This window comes from Caenorhabditis remanei, chromosome II (assembly GCF_010183535.1).
Source record: "Caenorhabditis remanei strain PX506 chromosome II, whole genome shotgun sequence".
Classification (NCBI taxonomy): domain Eukaryota; kingdom Metazoa; phylum Nematoda; class Chromadorea; order Rhabditida; family Rhabditidae; genus Caenorhabditis; species Caenorhabditis remanei.
In genome coordinates, this window is record NC_071329.1 from 13,883,176 (window position 1) to 13,897,535 (window position 14,360).

General features: G+C 39.6%; 1 protein-coding gene across 1 annotated transcript; it reads left to right on the forward strand.

Annotated features, from left to right (window-relative positions):
* Positions 1-10,698: 10,698 nt before the first annotated feature.
* Positions 10,699-14,293, forward strand: GCK72_006778 (uncharacterized protein; the record flags this gene model as incomplete). The annotated part of the gene is made up of 7 exons (XM_003110207.2): positions 10,699-10,763; positions 10,862-11,411; positions 11,984-12,261; positions 12,308-12,503; positions 12,989-13,069; positions 13,113-13,217; positions 13,793-14,293. The coding sequence occupies 7 exons, from the start codon at positions 10,699-10,701 to the stop codon at positions 14,291-14,293; spliced, it is 1,776 nt and encodes a 591-aa protein (XP_003110255.1).
* Positions 14,294-14,360: the final 67 nt, after the last annotated feature.

Here is a 14,360-nt window from a genome sequence, read left to right on the forward strand (position 1 = left end):
AAACGCAAGTGCGGCAGTGTATCGTGGGCGGAGCTAAAACTGCAAGCTTTCAAGATACATTTCTATTTTAGTCGATTAAACGCGGATACGGTAGCCTGAACTTGCTAAATAGGCTCCGCCCCCAAATCTCCGCCCACTCTTAAACAATTCAGTAATGTGTTGGCCATTTTTCTTTCTTTCAGCATACAAGCTTCACACTTCTAGATGCACCACGTTCTCCGACAATATGCACACAGTCACTCAAATACCGTAATCCTTCCCCCTCCCTCTCCACCACTATTAACCCCAATTCCGTTTCGGTCACTTTCGGTCTTCCTTCCTGCAAAACGAACGATTTGTAATTTTCTGCAACTTTCTCCCTCCTCCCCCCTTCTCCAATTTTTTTCTCCTCATCCGTATTTTGTCTCGTTTCGGGAGTTTCGGGTCGTTCCAAATAGCTAATCTTCCTAATTCTATGTGTCCTGGGTGCGTTTTTGTCGCGATTTTATCGGCGGCGGCCTTGCCCCCCCGAACCATGAGTGCAAAAAGTTGAGTGTATTAGGCTGTCTGCATGTATGGACACGGGAGGTGAAAAGTGAGAAATTGAATTCAAGAGGAATTATGTTTTTCACATGTTTCCATCTGTTTTTTTCTTTTTTTCCTATTACTTGACTTCGTTTTCGAAGTTTTAGACCCATTTTGAAAAGGCTTCGAGGGGACAAGGTTGAGTTGAGAACAAAGGTGATGGCCTAGAAAGCCATTACGTAGAAGTTACGCCACCCGACAGACTACCCTCAGGTACAGGACGTTAGCTGGTCCGCTACTAAGTCCATCTTATTTTGTCTAGAAACGCCTTTAAAAAGGGGCGCGTTCTCTCTTCCTCCTGGTTCCCGTCTTTAAAGGCGCATATCTCAATAATGGGCGGAGCTATAAAAAAGTTGTCAACTACAATAATAAAGATTTACACATGGTCTATACACCCATGTTATAATAAAATTTCTACAGTAATCCAGAAAGTCGTAACGGGACCTCAAAGTTAGTCGATCTCAACCGATCTCAACTGATCTCCAAGATTCCCCCAATTTGAAAAAAATTTCTTTTCAGCGCGGTCAGAATACCTAATGTGTAGAATACGTCTAGAGCAAGCCTGCTCAGCTGGCAGGGAGTAAAAGTAGCCTCCAACCGACCCGTTGCAAACTCACCTTCCCAACTAAAAATACCAAACTGTATTCCCTAAACCAGAGGGAAACCACCGACTCGGTTCTTTGATACAAGCCCCCCATCCAAAGTTGTCTGTATCTCACGTAGACTATTTGCCAGTAAAAAACTCTTCAGTCAATGTTATATTATTTATCTAGCCATAAAACTGTTTATTTGTATGAGAGGCAACTGACCCGACTATTCCCGCTCATTTACAATTTTAAAACAATCCCCCAGTTTTATCCGTCCCCCTCCCCTCCACTGATCTCATGTTTCGAGTTTTGATGGGGAGGAAAATAAATCGGTGTCATAAAACATGTCTATAGTTTTTTGTTTCAATTTTTTGATCTGACTTTTTATTGAAACAGGCGGTTTTTTGGAATTCATTTCTGACAGTACCTGGTACTTCATGGAGTATAGACAATTAGACTTTGTTGGTGTTTTAATAATTATGTTAATTATTTTCAGTGATTTGATTATTCAAATCATACCATTCGGTTTCCAATTATATCATCTGTCCCTTTATTACTTGCTAACAAGAGTTTATTTTCCTTTGGTACATACCGTAATCAATTCATTTTTCTCTATCTTATTCGTCTGCCTATCTGTAAATCTGAGATAACCTTCATTCTGGTAATATTTTTGCATATTTTTTTCTTCTCCAGATTTTCAGAATTTGGGGAAGAAAATGGTATTTCGGATTTTCGAAATATGGGGAAGAAAAAGGGATTCTGAATCAAAAGTTATAGATTCTAATTTAGTTTAGCTGTGTTAGTTGGTATTGAGTCGGAATTTCTCCTTTTCTTCTTTTTTCTCCTCCAGATTTTCAAAATTTGGGGAAGAAAAAAAGTTTTTCTGATTTTCAAAAGTCAGGAAAGAAAAAAGGATCCTGAATCAAAAGTTATTGATTATATTTTAGTTTAGCTGTGTTAGCTGGAATTAAATAGAAATTTCTCCTTGTCTTTTTTTTTTCTTCTCCAGATTTTCAAAATTTGGGGAAGAAAAAGGTTTTTCAGATTTTCTTTCATCTCAACCTCATTTTCAAAAAAAAAACCCCTTTATTTTCTAAAAGTCAAAACCTCCTAAAAGCCACAAACTACACATAAATCTTCCCATTACCAATCCCTCTCAGCTGCTCCTTTAACTCGAACGTCACTCATCCTGAACAGCAGATAAATAGTTTTGTTTCTTTCTCATTTTCCTCTTCTTTCCCCCATCTGATTGTCATGTCTTACGTGTTTTCAGTTTGCAGATAGAGTTAGGAAAACGCGGAGAGAAATGAACACAGAGTCACCTGGTGTGTCAACTTTCAACTCTCTTCCCAATTCTCTAGATTAGTCGAAATTGATAGTAATAATAATGGCAGGCAGACTTTTGGAAATGTTATAGGAAGAAGTTGAGGGGGATTGATGTGGTCAGTTTCGGCGAGCGTACTGTAATTGTCTGTCTGTGTTTTTGTGCTTCCAGATGTTCATTTTTCGGCTTTTCATAGTATGTGTGTTTGTTATTTTAGGTTACCAAACTGTCAGTTATGGGAAAGTGAGTTTGTTCAGATGTCCGTTGTCTGTCTGAATGTCTGTACGTCCAGATGTCTCCATTAATTCCCTCAGGGTCTAGTGTCAACTATCCGTTCTACTATGTCTTTCTGGGAGACTGTCACTCTGGTGTACTGTAGAAATCTTACTGTAGGCTAACTCCAAGGTAAGATCAAATCTCAAGAGTTTCATTGCTGTCAAAAATATAAAGATTCGACAGGGATTTTCAAAGAAAAATGTTACGGGCTGAAACGCAATTGCGGCAGGGAGTTGTGGGCGGAGCTTAAACTTGCTCGTTAAAAAATCAGCTGGAACTTCAACCTTGCAGCTTGCAGTTTAAGCTCCGCCCCCAACTCTCTGCCGCACTTGGGTTTCAGCCCGCGAAAACTTTTTTGAAAATCCTTGACCAAATTTTATTTTTTTGACAATAAGATCGAATCTCAAGAGCTTCATTAGTTGTAGAATAGAGAAACTTTAACAATGTAATTCTTATCCGAGAGTTTTCAATCCGTAATAGTTAAAAACCGGGTCAGTCTGCAGCCTAAATACGCTAATTTCGCTAATGACGCGCCACCGACACCCCAGCCACCCCTTTCTTGATTGCCTTCATTTTCGACCTTATTTACAACCGGTGAGCCGAAACTTCGAGAGAAATAAAAGTAACAAAATAACAAGTTGTTTCATTTAAAAGACTGTAGGTTTCAAGAATAAACATCCCTCTCTCTAAAACTCTCTCCGTCTCTCTCCCTCTCGTTTTGCCTCCCGGGGCGCCAGTGTGTCGTCCCCTTGAAAGTGTAAACACTCTATGCTTCTCTACCTAACCCTCCATGATCCATCCAATCACTACGACCTTCCTCAATCAACCGTCTCTTTCTCTAACACCCTCTAACTCCCATTTCTCTCTTCTCCACTGACGACGATCGTTTTTTTTCGTTTTTGCGTCAAGGTTTTCTTTTCTTTTTTCTTTTTTTCGATTCCGTCTCGTGTCCCCAAAATCGAAAAAAAGACACAACAATATATATAAATGTAACTTTTGCCATTTTGTTTGTGTATCCCGAAAAGTGTGTAAACTTTGCCAATTTGAGTCTCAGTGTGTCTCACTTTCAGTGAGTATAGGATTTTATGCCTCTCAGGTGTTTTTCCCCCGATCTACTTTTTCTATTTCTCCACATTTCTCACATTTTCACATGTTTTTTTTTCTTTTTTACATATGTATATTTCCTCAAAACATCTGTTCTTTTCTCGAAATGTTTTAACAATGGCTGGCTGGGATTATGGTAGATTTCATGTTTAACAATGACGTGGTGATACCTACTTGTTTACAAAAAATATGAGGTTTCAAATCATCTGTTTTGGGTTAGGAGATCTAGATCACTTGATTCTTCTGTTATTTTCAGAATACAGTATAGTCGATATTGAACTAGATCTCATAGTTTCCCTCAAAAAAGTTTACTGAATCTGGAGTTGAACATTCGATAGTTTTCCTTCCTGACTGTGAAAAATGCTCGAATGAGTACTACCAGAATTTTATCTATCAGTTGACTATATTTCGTGCTGCCACATCAGCTACAGTATGATACCAAGGCACGGGTTCGCTCTACTGGACATTGGCGGCAAATTCAAATTTTAACTTTTCCAATTCGCTGTTTCGTTGTGTCATTTTGATACGCAGTTTAATCGCCAACTTTCTGAACCGATTTATTTCAGTATTTCCGCATTTTGACTAGTTTTGCGACGACCGTCGCGCGTTTTTTGAATTTCGCGCTGAAATTTTCGCTGATCTCAGCGGAGCGCGTTTACTTATAATAATCATTCCCAGACCCCGTGCCAAGGGTCAAACCATCTCCCATTTAAGAACTACATCTGACGTCAACCTTACCTCCCCCCACTCCCTATCCCTAACCTTGATTAACCTAATTCCCTCTCCCTTCCCAAATTTTGACCTTCTTTATCTGACTCCCCCCTTCCATTCATTTTTTTTCTATAATTTTCATTTTCCTTGACCGCAAATGCCAACCAGCTGGGAAACCCCATGACTTTCACTTTCTTCATCTCCTTCTCCATGTGAACTGTCATCTCGTTTTCCGTGAACTTTATGATGGAACTGAGAATGATAACGCTTCTAGTATAGTCTTTTTCTTATCTTTTCTTTCTCTCTTTTTCCAGCGCTTTTTGTCACTTTTTGTTGCCTAAACCCCCTGCATTGTCTTATAGTTTACGAAATGTATACATATATGTAGTTGGGTTGGGGAGAGAAAAATGAAAAAGGAGGTGATCTATGTTTTGTTGGCAAGACACTGTACTTATTCATCTCGAGGCTAATTAAGAGAGATCTTTTAGATAATGAGGTCAAAAAGTGCCATAGGCTGAAAATAGGTAAAGTTACTAAAAATACATTGCTTTCTGATTTTCGAGTGACCAAAACTTTTGCTTTTTTCAGAAAATCAGAAAAAACCTATTCAACCAAAAACAAAAAAAAAGTTTTCAGTTTTTGAGACATCAAAGTTGAGGTTTCGGTTTCAAAAATACATAGAGACCGACCTAAATAGAATATAAACAAAAGTGTTTTGTTTTTCTTTTTTTTAGTGTTTTTGGATTTAGAACGGTCTAGAATTTTTTGGATTGAGGGAACTTCATGATTCGGAATTTTTCCAACCAAGCTACAGTATTACCTACGTATAGTTTTGTGAGTCTGCAATTGCGCTCAACCGAAATAAATTTTAAAAAACTGTTGATTTTGTATGAATCTTGACGTTTTCTAGGGACATTGTTTAGCTTCGATGGAGCGCGGTTGCAAAATGATTTGTTTCGAGATGAATTTCAATCCGTCAAGCAGAAATGCCGGCCCGGAGTCAAAAATATGCACAATTATTTCACATAATTGTTTGAAAATTTTTGAAATTTTTAACAATAGAGTTTTTATGGTTAGTTGAAAACATAGTCGAAAATTCGACTTTTTAGCAAAAAAACCAATTTTCGAAAAAATTCAAAAATTCAAATACCGGGCCGGTGAAAAATCTCAAATCGGCACGTCCCGGCCCGTTCCAAGTCTGCCGTCAAGAGATTACGGTTTTTACTCTGTTTTGTTAAAATTTTTAGTTTCCTTGTTCCTTGAACTACCGTAATTTCAGTTCGAAGTCTCGAATGATTCCCTCTATCCCAAAAATTCGGTATACTGTATTTAAGAATTTTAAAACCGCAGCCGTCAGAACGTCATTCCTATGCCCAGGCTGACGTTGACTCCACCCGCGACTTTTTATAAGTTTGTGACTCGAATGTCGTCTCCTCTACAAATCAGAAACATTCTCACCCTCTTTATTAAATATTTTCTCTCTCTCTCTGTCTCTATCTGAAACTCAAGTCACGTGGCTTTGTCGATTGCCGTGCATGTGCATATATTAATTTGTCATACTCGACATACATAAATTCTATCTGAAAGTATCTGAAAGTAAATTCATATTCTGAATAGGGAATGAATGAATTCAGGAGTAGTTGAGAGGGAGGCAAGAAGTTGTTTACTACCAGAAAAAGAAAACTTCATAAATATAAATTTTCATTGGTATGTATCTAGTTTGCTCCGCATTTTCTCTCCACCCCATTTTTTTGTATCCTTTTTAAAAGAGAAAAAGAGAGGTGCCTAGGAATGAAATTACATCGCTTTTTCCCTCCCCTCCTCCGTCCCTTTTTCCCTCCTCTTGCCGTTTTTTTTCTCTTTTGAAACATTCGAGAATGGTTGAGTGACCCCCCCTTTCACGGACATTGAAAGGAGAGAATAGAAAGAAAAAAGTGCCGGGAGACGAGAGAATCAGAGGGAGTGGAGAGTGGCGAGAGATAGAGAGAAGAGAGTGAGAGAGTGTGGAGAGACAGGAGATTAGTAGAGAACACGAGAGAGACGCAGAGAAAGAGATAGCGCCAGGGCGCGCGAAAAATAGATGAGAAGGAGGGACACAGGGGGGGGGGATTGGAAAAGGGGGGGAGCAAAAGGGAGATGTAGAAACATGATGGAGATGAAAAAGAAAAGAGCACGTGGTCCGGAAAAAAGAGGCGGAACTAAGAAGGTCCATGTAAAGCGGAGAAGAAGAGGAAAAAAGGATTACACTTCCAGGTTCTAAGGCACTCTCTCATTAGTTCCCAAGATTATTCATTCTTTTTTCTTCTTTTTTTTCCCGCATTGGTCCGCCCAGGTTTGAGTCATACGAGGAAACGTAGAATTCAAGGAATCTGGAGTCAGAGAATCGGAATGATGAGGAAGGAAACTTCTGAGGAACTGTTTGGAGCCATGGAGAGAAATGGAAAAGGAAAAATAAGATTCAGAGTTGTAAAGAGATCTAGATCCTAAAAAGAAAGAGATTTCGGAGAATTTTCGAAAGAATTTCGAGTCTGTGAGACTACGGTAGCTTTTTTAGAAACTGAGATTTGACTTAAAATAAAATTTTTTTAATTTTGAGTTTTTCAGAATTTGAGGCTGATTCTGGATTTTTGAAGGATATTTGGCATCATAGTTTTGGGATTTTTTCCGAACCGTTTTTTTTAATGAAAAGAAAACCAAACTTATCAAATTTCGGCCCGGTTCCTGAAAAGGTACCGATTTTTTGACCAATTTTTTTGAATTTTTCAAAATAATATCCAATTTCTCGATGCATAAGAATCTTGATTAAATTCTAAAGTATAGTAAAAAATTCGACATTTTCGGAAAAAATTCAAAAAATCTCAAAATTTCGTTCAAAGTTTAGTTGAAAATTAAAAAAAATTTCAAACCCCGGGCCGAGAAAAATTCCGATTTCCGCCAGTTTTGAAAAAAAACACCTTTTTTCAACTTGTATTGTTTCCTCTATCTTTTCCTGTCTGTCAGTTTGTCTGTGCGACCAGATGTTCGCCGTTTTGAGTTTTCGTTCTACATAAACTGAGCTCTTTTTTTCCAAAATTGACTGTCCGGATGTCCGCCTTCTCTCAGTTTGATTACTTTTCCACTATGTGTGTCCCAAGTTCCTCCCCCAACCCCGAACACATGTCATATCTTTTCTTTTTTCAAATTTTCGAGTGCATCATCGTCTCAAATTTCCGAAATGTACTCAATTTTCAAGGTTTTTTCTTTTTTCTTCCAAACAACTTTCATTTGCTTTGTTTTTTTAAAGTTAGTTTCTTTAGAATTTCTAGATTCTGATGACACCCGGAATCCCAAAAACCAAATTGCAATTGTTTCCGATTCGTTAATTCAAAAAACAGTGTGTCTCGTTGTTTTGCCTAAATTGACACTATCACTTGTTTATCTCATTTCCACCACGTGCTGCTATCATCATCACTTGTCTTCTTCTTCTTTTTCTCTATTATTCTATCTACAGTAACCTCAAAAACGAATGACGTCATTAGAGAATAGCCACATGTATGTGTTGAGAATGGTGTTATTGTCTTCTTCATTTTTCATTTCATAACTGCCTTCTTATCACTCGGAGGCTTGCCATCCACTTTTACTGTTTGTTATCTATGGGAAAAATTCACAATTTTTCAATTGAAGAGTGAGAAAGACATTGAAAATTTGGCAACATTTTCCTTTTTCGTCTTGGATTCTGAATATTCTGGAGAATCCCCTTTCCCCAAATGTCTCTTCCCTCTAATCCTGTTTTCTGAAAATGGTGAGAGGGGCGGTTATCAGTGAGAGATACACGTGACACGCGCGACGGAAAACGGCACAAAATGACCCTGTAAAAGTAGAAAAGACCTGTTTTCCGGTAGAAATGAGAATTGTTCGAAGACGTCACTCAGAGAAAAAGAGATATTGAGAAAAGAAATGGTTTTGGTTAAGGCGGTTTTCAGTTAAGAATTGAGGTAGAGACGGGAGAACTGGAACGGTTTTGACAGGTTTCTTCGAAATGATACAAAAATTTTCGGTAAATATTTTTGAACTAGCTTGCCACTAAAAGTGAATATCCTGTATTTAGTCAATTGCAATAAGATCCGAAAGGTTTTGAAAAGCTACTTTATTTTTAATTTTTAAGAGTTATTATTAGCACACTTCTTACAACCGCGCTCCACCGAAACCGAAGAAAGATGTGTTCGAAATTCAGAGACGCAGAGAAAAAGAGACATTTTTCAAGAGAATTTCGCCGTTGTAAGAACTAGTGTCTTCCTAGGTATTAAAATTTACGACAGTTTTTAAAGAGGCTCAAACTGTTCTGAAGATTTATACATTCTGAATTGCTTTCACGTCTGAAATTTCAGAGCTCAGCCCAGCTCTCACAACTGCGCTCCAAAATGCCCTTGAAAAATGTCTCTTTTTCTCTGAGTCTCTCAATGTCGCAAACTATTTTCTTCGGTTTCGGTAGAGCGCGATTGTAAGACGCGTACCATGCTAATACATTCCCCCAAAAGATTCGGAAACCTGCCAAAACGTTACTATACTTATTTTCTCCGTCATATTCGTATTCTAATCTTAATTTCTAAAAATATCTGTTCTCGAAACAGTAAACAAATCGTTCAATCACTCGTTCATATTTTTAACTTTCATGTGGTTCCCACGTGAAAATTGAATTGGGTATCGAGGAATGAGATTAACCGTAAAAGAGAAAAATGGAGAATGAGAAATATGATTAGGTTTAGGTACACATGTACCAAGTTTTGATAATTTTTAGGTAGAAGTCTAGGCTTGAACTGAATTTCAGACTGAATATCTATTTCTATTTCCAGAGCTCTCTCTTCTTCCCCCAATAGTAAATCCCTCTCTCTCTCTGTCAGCTCTGAATCCTAAGCCCCGCCCACCAATTTTTTCCTGCCCCCCCCCCCACTTTCCCCCTTCATGCCCTCATTTTCTGCCAACATTGTTACTTACTTTTTTCTCCACCACCCCAATCCACCTATTTCTCCGTTTCTTTTCTGCTTCCTCTGAAATGGACTGAGCCCTTCCCGGGGACGAGAGCTCTCTCCGAAATGTAATGCGTGTTTCCGTTCCAAACACACACACATGTACACGGGAGGGCACACGCAATACAAGAAAAAAATGCCAGAAAGAAGAAGAAAAAAGAAGAAGAAGAAGGAAAAAGAACCAAACGAGATGGGGGAAACGAGAGCCCCCACAACCCTGGAGGAAAGGAGGCCACGCCCACTTTTCCAGGACTCTCTCTCCCGTTTTTTTCTTCTTTTTGGGACTCACCTTCTACATTTTTTCCGCCATTTTTTTCTCGGGTTCTTCTTCAAAAATGCAACATATATGGGGCGGTGTTTCTAGTTTGAAAGGGCCGCCCGAAATTTGAGAACTTTCGAAATGGAGATCTAGATTTCAATGGTGCAGATGAAATCATTGAGTTTGTTATCGGGTTACCACCCCGGAAAATGTTCATTCTGAAGTTTGTTGGAAAACTCAAAAAACCGGAAGAGGTGTTCTAGCAAAATTTTTAGTTTAGAGTTTATTAACCCTGAGATTTTCAGAAAAATTCAAATTTTTAGAGCGGTTGTTCTTCTTTTTAGAGCATCTTGTGGTCCCTCCACAAAAACTACAGTAACCCATTTTCATGATGGGATCCACAATTGTATTCCTGTCATCATCATTTTGTCGTTTCCCTCCTTCGTTCCTTATTGTTCCTGGTCCATTCCGTCCCCCATCCCATCCCATCCACCATCAGAATACTGAAATTGGAAAATTTGAAAAAAAAAACTGAAAACCGGTCGCCCCTTCCTGTCTCCGTCTCTTCCTCTCATCCATTTTTTTCTGATTTCCCATTTTCCTTCAAAGTTTTCTCATTTCTCTACTTTCACCCTCCCACCGTCCTCCAACTTTCCCCAAAAAAAAAACATCATCCCATCTAAAACTGGTTCTCAAAAATTGATTTTGATGGGGGTCTTATGTCGAAATTGGACACTTACCTTTTTCTTTAGGGGGACAGGTATTCTGGTGATATTGTGAGGAGAGGAATTCGTTTTTACCGTTCTCCTTTCATGTGAAATTGAACTCAATACCTTTAAAATTTTCAGCAACAATCCACCCGTGCATATGTTTGCTCCTTCGGCGGTTTATACCTATGGACATCATGGATCTGGAACAGATGAAGATGATGGGTAAGTACAGTAACCCATGCTACCATTCAGTTCATACTTACTATCCTAAGCTTCAAACAAGAAAGATCATTATGCATCATAAATAAACTTAGTTTCAGTCAACCGGTAATGCAAGGAATGGACAGCGGGGATGGTCAGTGTATGGTATGTGGAGACAGGTCAGCAGGCAAACATTATGGAGTCATGGCGTGTTATGGTTGCAAAGGATTCTTCCGGCGTACGATTCGATCCCAACAGACCTATACTTGTCGATTCGCTCAGAAGTGTTCGATAGACAAAGATCAGAGAAACGCATGCAGATACTGTAGGTTTCAACGATGTCTGACTGTTGGCATGGAGCCGGAAGCGATTCGACCGGATCGTGACGTCATCGGCAAACAGAAGAATCCAAGGAAGAAGAAGATGAAGGCGGAAAGTAGTAATGAGACATCTCTACCCTCTCCGAATGGTTGTGATTCTCCTGTTTCGGCGGCGAATGAAGATGTGAATATTCTAACGTTTTTATTGGATGTGGAAGAGCAAGCAACTTGTGGAAACAATCATATGTCAATGCCGATCGGGATTTCAATGATGATGAAGACTGATCCGGATTTCGATGTGTCGACGCTGTTTCACAGTCAATATGTCAGGAATCAGGAGAGTTTTCCGGTGAGTACCAGTCAGAGGAATATGGAAATCTAGAAGCGTAGAAAACTGTTATTGTCCATCTAACTAGGGAAGAGCTCCGAGTGACCGGGGAGTTATAGGACGTGACCTCCCTCTATCATTGGAAAGCTGAGTAAATGCTGATTCCAAATATATATTCAGATTTTGCCCTCGAGGCCTGATATTCGAGAAAAACGGGGTAAAATTTTGGGCGACTGACGTGTTAAACATATCGGCAGCGTGGTGTAACGTTTTAACACGTCGGTAAGGTAATGACTTGTCAGCGGTCCATACTTTGACCTCGTTTTTTCTCGAATACCAGGGTTCGAGGGCTAAATCTGAACATATACCTGGAATCAGCGTATCTTAGCTTTCCAATAATATAAGTCACGTCCTATAACTCCACGGTTACTCGGATACCTTCCCTAGTAAGAAAATCATTCTGTTCTGTTATTTTTTCCTGCGTTAAAACAAATTTGAATCCAATGTACGAAACCTTACGACAAATTGCAACCCTTCCAGCTACAGTACTTATCCCGTCTTTTCCACCAGATGAACCTATATCTCATTTCCAGATAACGTACGCCATCGGTCGAACCGCTTCCGTAGAACAACTCATCGCCGCCCTCCGCCGATACGTTCTTTCAGCTGTCCACTGGATTGATGCAATATTCAACTTGGCCCATTTAACGGAGATGCATGATAAGACAAAACTGCTAAAATCAATAATCGGACCATTCACAATTTTTAACATCGCAGCTAGAACTGCCCAAATATCCGAAGGAGACCTGATATGTCTTTGTAATAAAAGTACGATCAGTCGACAACCGGCACGACATTTATTAGATACTAAGTGAGTTGTGTGTTAGGCAAAAATGAAAAACAAGAATATTTTTCAGTCTGGTCGGAAATAATTTCGTGGGACGGGTAATTGACGATCTAATGGTTCCAACGCGGAAACTTCGCCTCACAAATCCTGAAATCACAATTCTATCAGCCCTGATAATTCTGGATCCAGATGCACGTGGATTAAGTACGGACACCTCGTTGGCACTACTCGGAGTCAGGGATCGAGTACAAAATGCACTATTTAATGTGAGTTTTCTTCTAGAATCATCTATTTTTATCCCGGTTTCTGAGATTTCTGAAGCAATTTTTCTATTTCCGGTCACACTTTGATTCGAATTAGCCACTGTTCATAACCCCGGTTTTCGCCTTCTAAAAACAGAAAAAATGTGCTGAATTATGCTTGATTAGATTTGTTGTCCTAATAGGATTAGGCTAGACTCGAAGTGAGAGACGAGAGATTTTGAACCAGGTGCAAATATTTATCCCAATTTTCGCTCCAATTTTCTTTTCCTTTTCTCCCACATTTTTTATGCTGGGATAAAAATAAAAATAACATTTGCCCTGAGGGGAAGAGAAAAAACTGAGGGGAATATTGAAAAAAATTGGAAAGTTCAAACTTCTTATTAGTGTGAAAAGTGTGACACAAGACCGCTCTAATGACGATGCTGCGGAAGGGAGATACCGAAAAACTTAATAATTGCAGAAATTTCATAAACTTTAAAAAATTTCAGCTAATCAGAGACAACTCCAGCAACATGACCTCTGTAACCAGCAGATTCGGCAATCTCCTTCTCCTCTTCCCTCCATTAGCGGTAAGTCAAATCTTGAGAGAATCATTTCACACATCAATTTCAGAAGCTCAGCTCACTAATCGGAGAAAATGTGCAACTCGCAAAAATGTTCGGTATCCCAATCGACTCGTTGCTTGTTGAACTTTATGTGGATGCTGATTCACCAGAGGTAATACTTTTCCTTTCTTTTTCAAAAATGATGTGAATTGTGAACTAATGAGTAAGCGCACACACACACACACAAACACGTGGTGAAGTTACAAGAGTTAGCAGGTGAAACATATACTAATTGGGTTTGCAAGCAGTGGGCGGAGTTGAGAAACTAGAAAAAAGTTGGAGAAAAAAAAGTGGAGTCAACTTAGCTCCGGGGGACTGAAAACTGTACAGGGGCCGGCTCGTAACTCTCTTCAGAATAAATATTATGACCAGAAAAATATACCAAAATGTAGGTCTCGGCGAGTTCTACGTTTCGCCCGGATGTCGGATTGTTAATGGCCGTGCGGGTCGGGTCAGAAGGGTTTCTTGAGTCATTTTCGCGTTTTTTGGAACTTTTCCGGGCCCATAGTAGCTCAAAGACGTGGAACTCGCCGAGATCTACATTTTGGTATACTTTTCGGCTCATAACAATGCGTTTTAAGCGAGTTACACCGATCCGAGTGGGCCCGGTTTGCAAGTATGCTGAAAATTTTAGTGAGAGAAACGGACCAGATCTTACAACTAATCACTTACCTATCCAATTTCCAGCTCATCTCCCAAAACTCGCATCACCGAGAACGTATGGATGTATCTACACAAACTGCTTCTATGGAAGGAAGCTCTGCAGCGATGACACCCGATCAAAGCGGTGATTACATTAAGGAAGAAATGAGCAATGATAGTCCATCGAGTTCTGAAGAGCCAATGTGTATCGGAGCACCCTCTTCCGCTTCCACTGTAACAGCAGCCACAAATCTAGCAGCAGATCTTCTAGGACTGCTACCAAATTTCGATGCGACGGGGCTGGAATTGGCGACTGCGGCCGCTGCGGCTGCATCAGCGAGCTACACAACATTCTATGGATTCGGGAATCTGGGAGGATCCCTGGATGATTCCTCGTCGTCTGGCACTGGATCAGTGGGAAGTTTCGCGCCGCACTCTGCACCGCCGATATCAAACAACATAAATCCATTTGCCACCCACGGATTCTTTGAAACAAGTGCGCCGAATACTGGAATTGTTCACAATCAACCGTTTCGATTCGTTTAGTTTCCAACAAACAGTTTCTGTAGATTTGTAGAGAATTTTCAAGAATAGTACAATCTCAAAACCAACA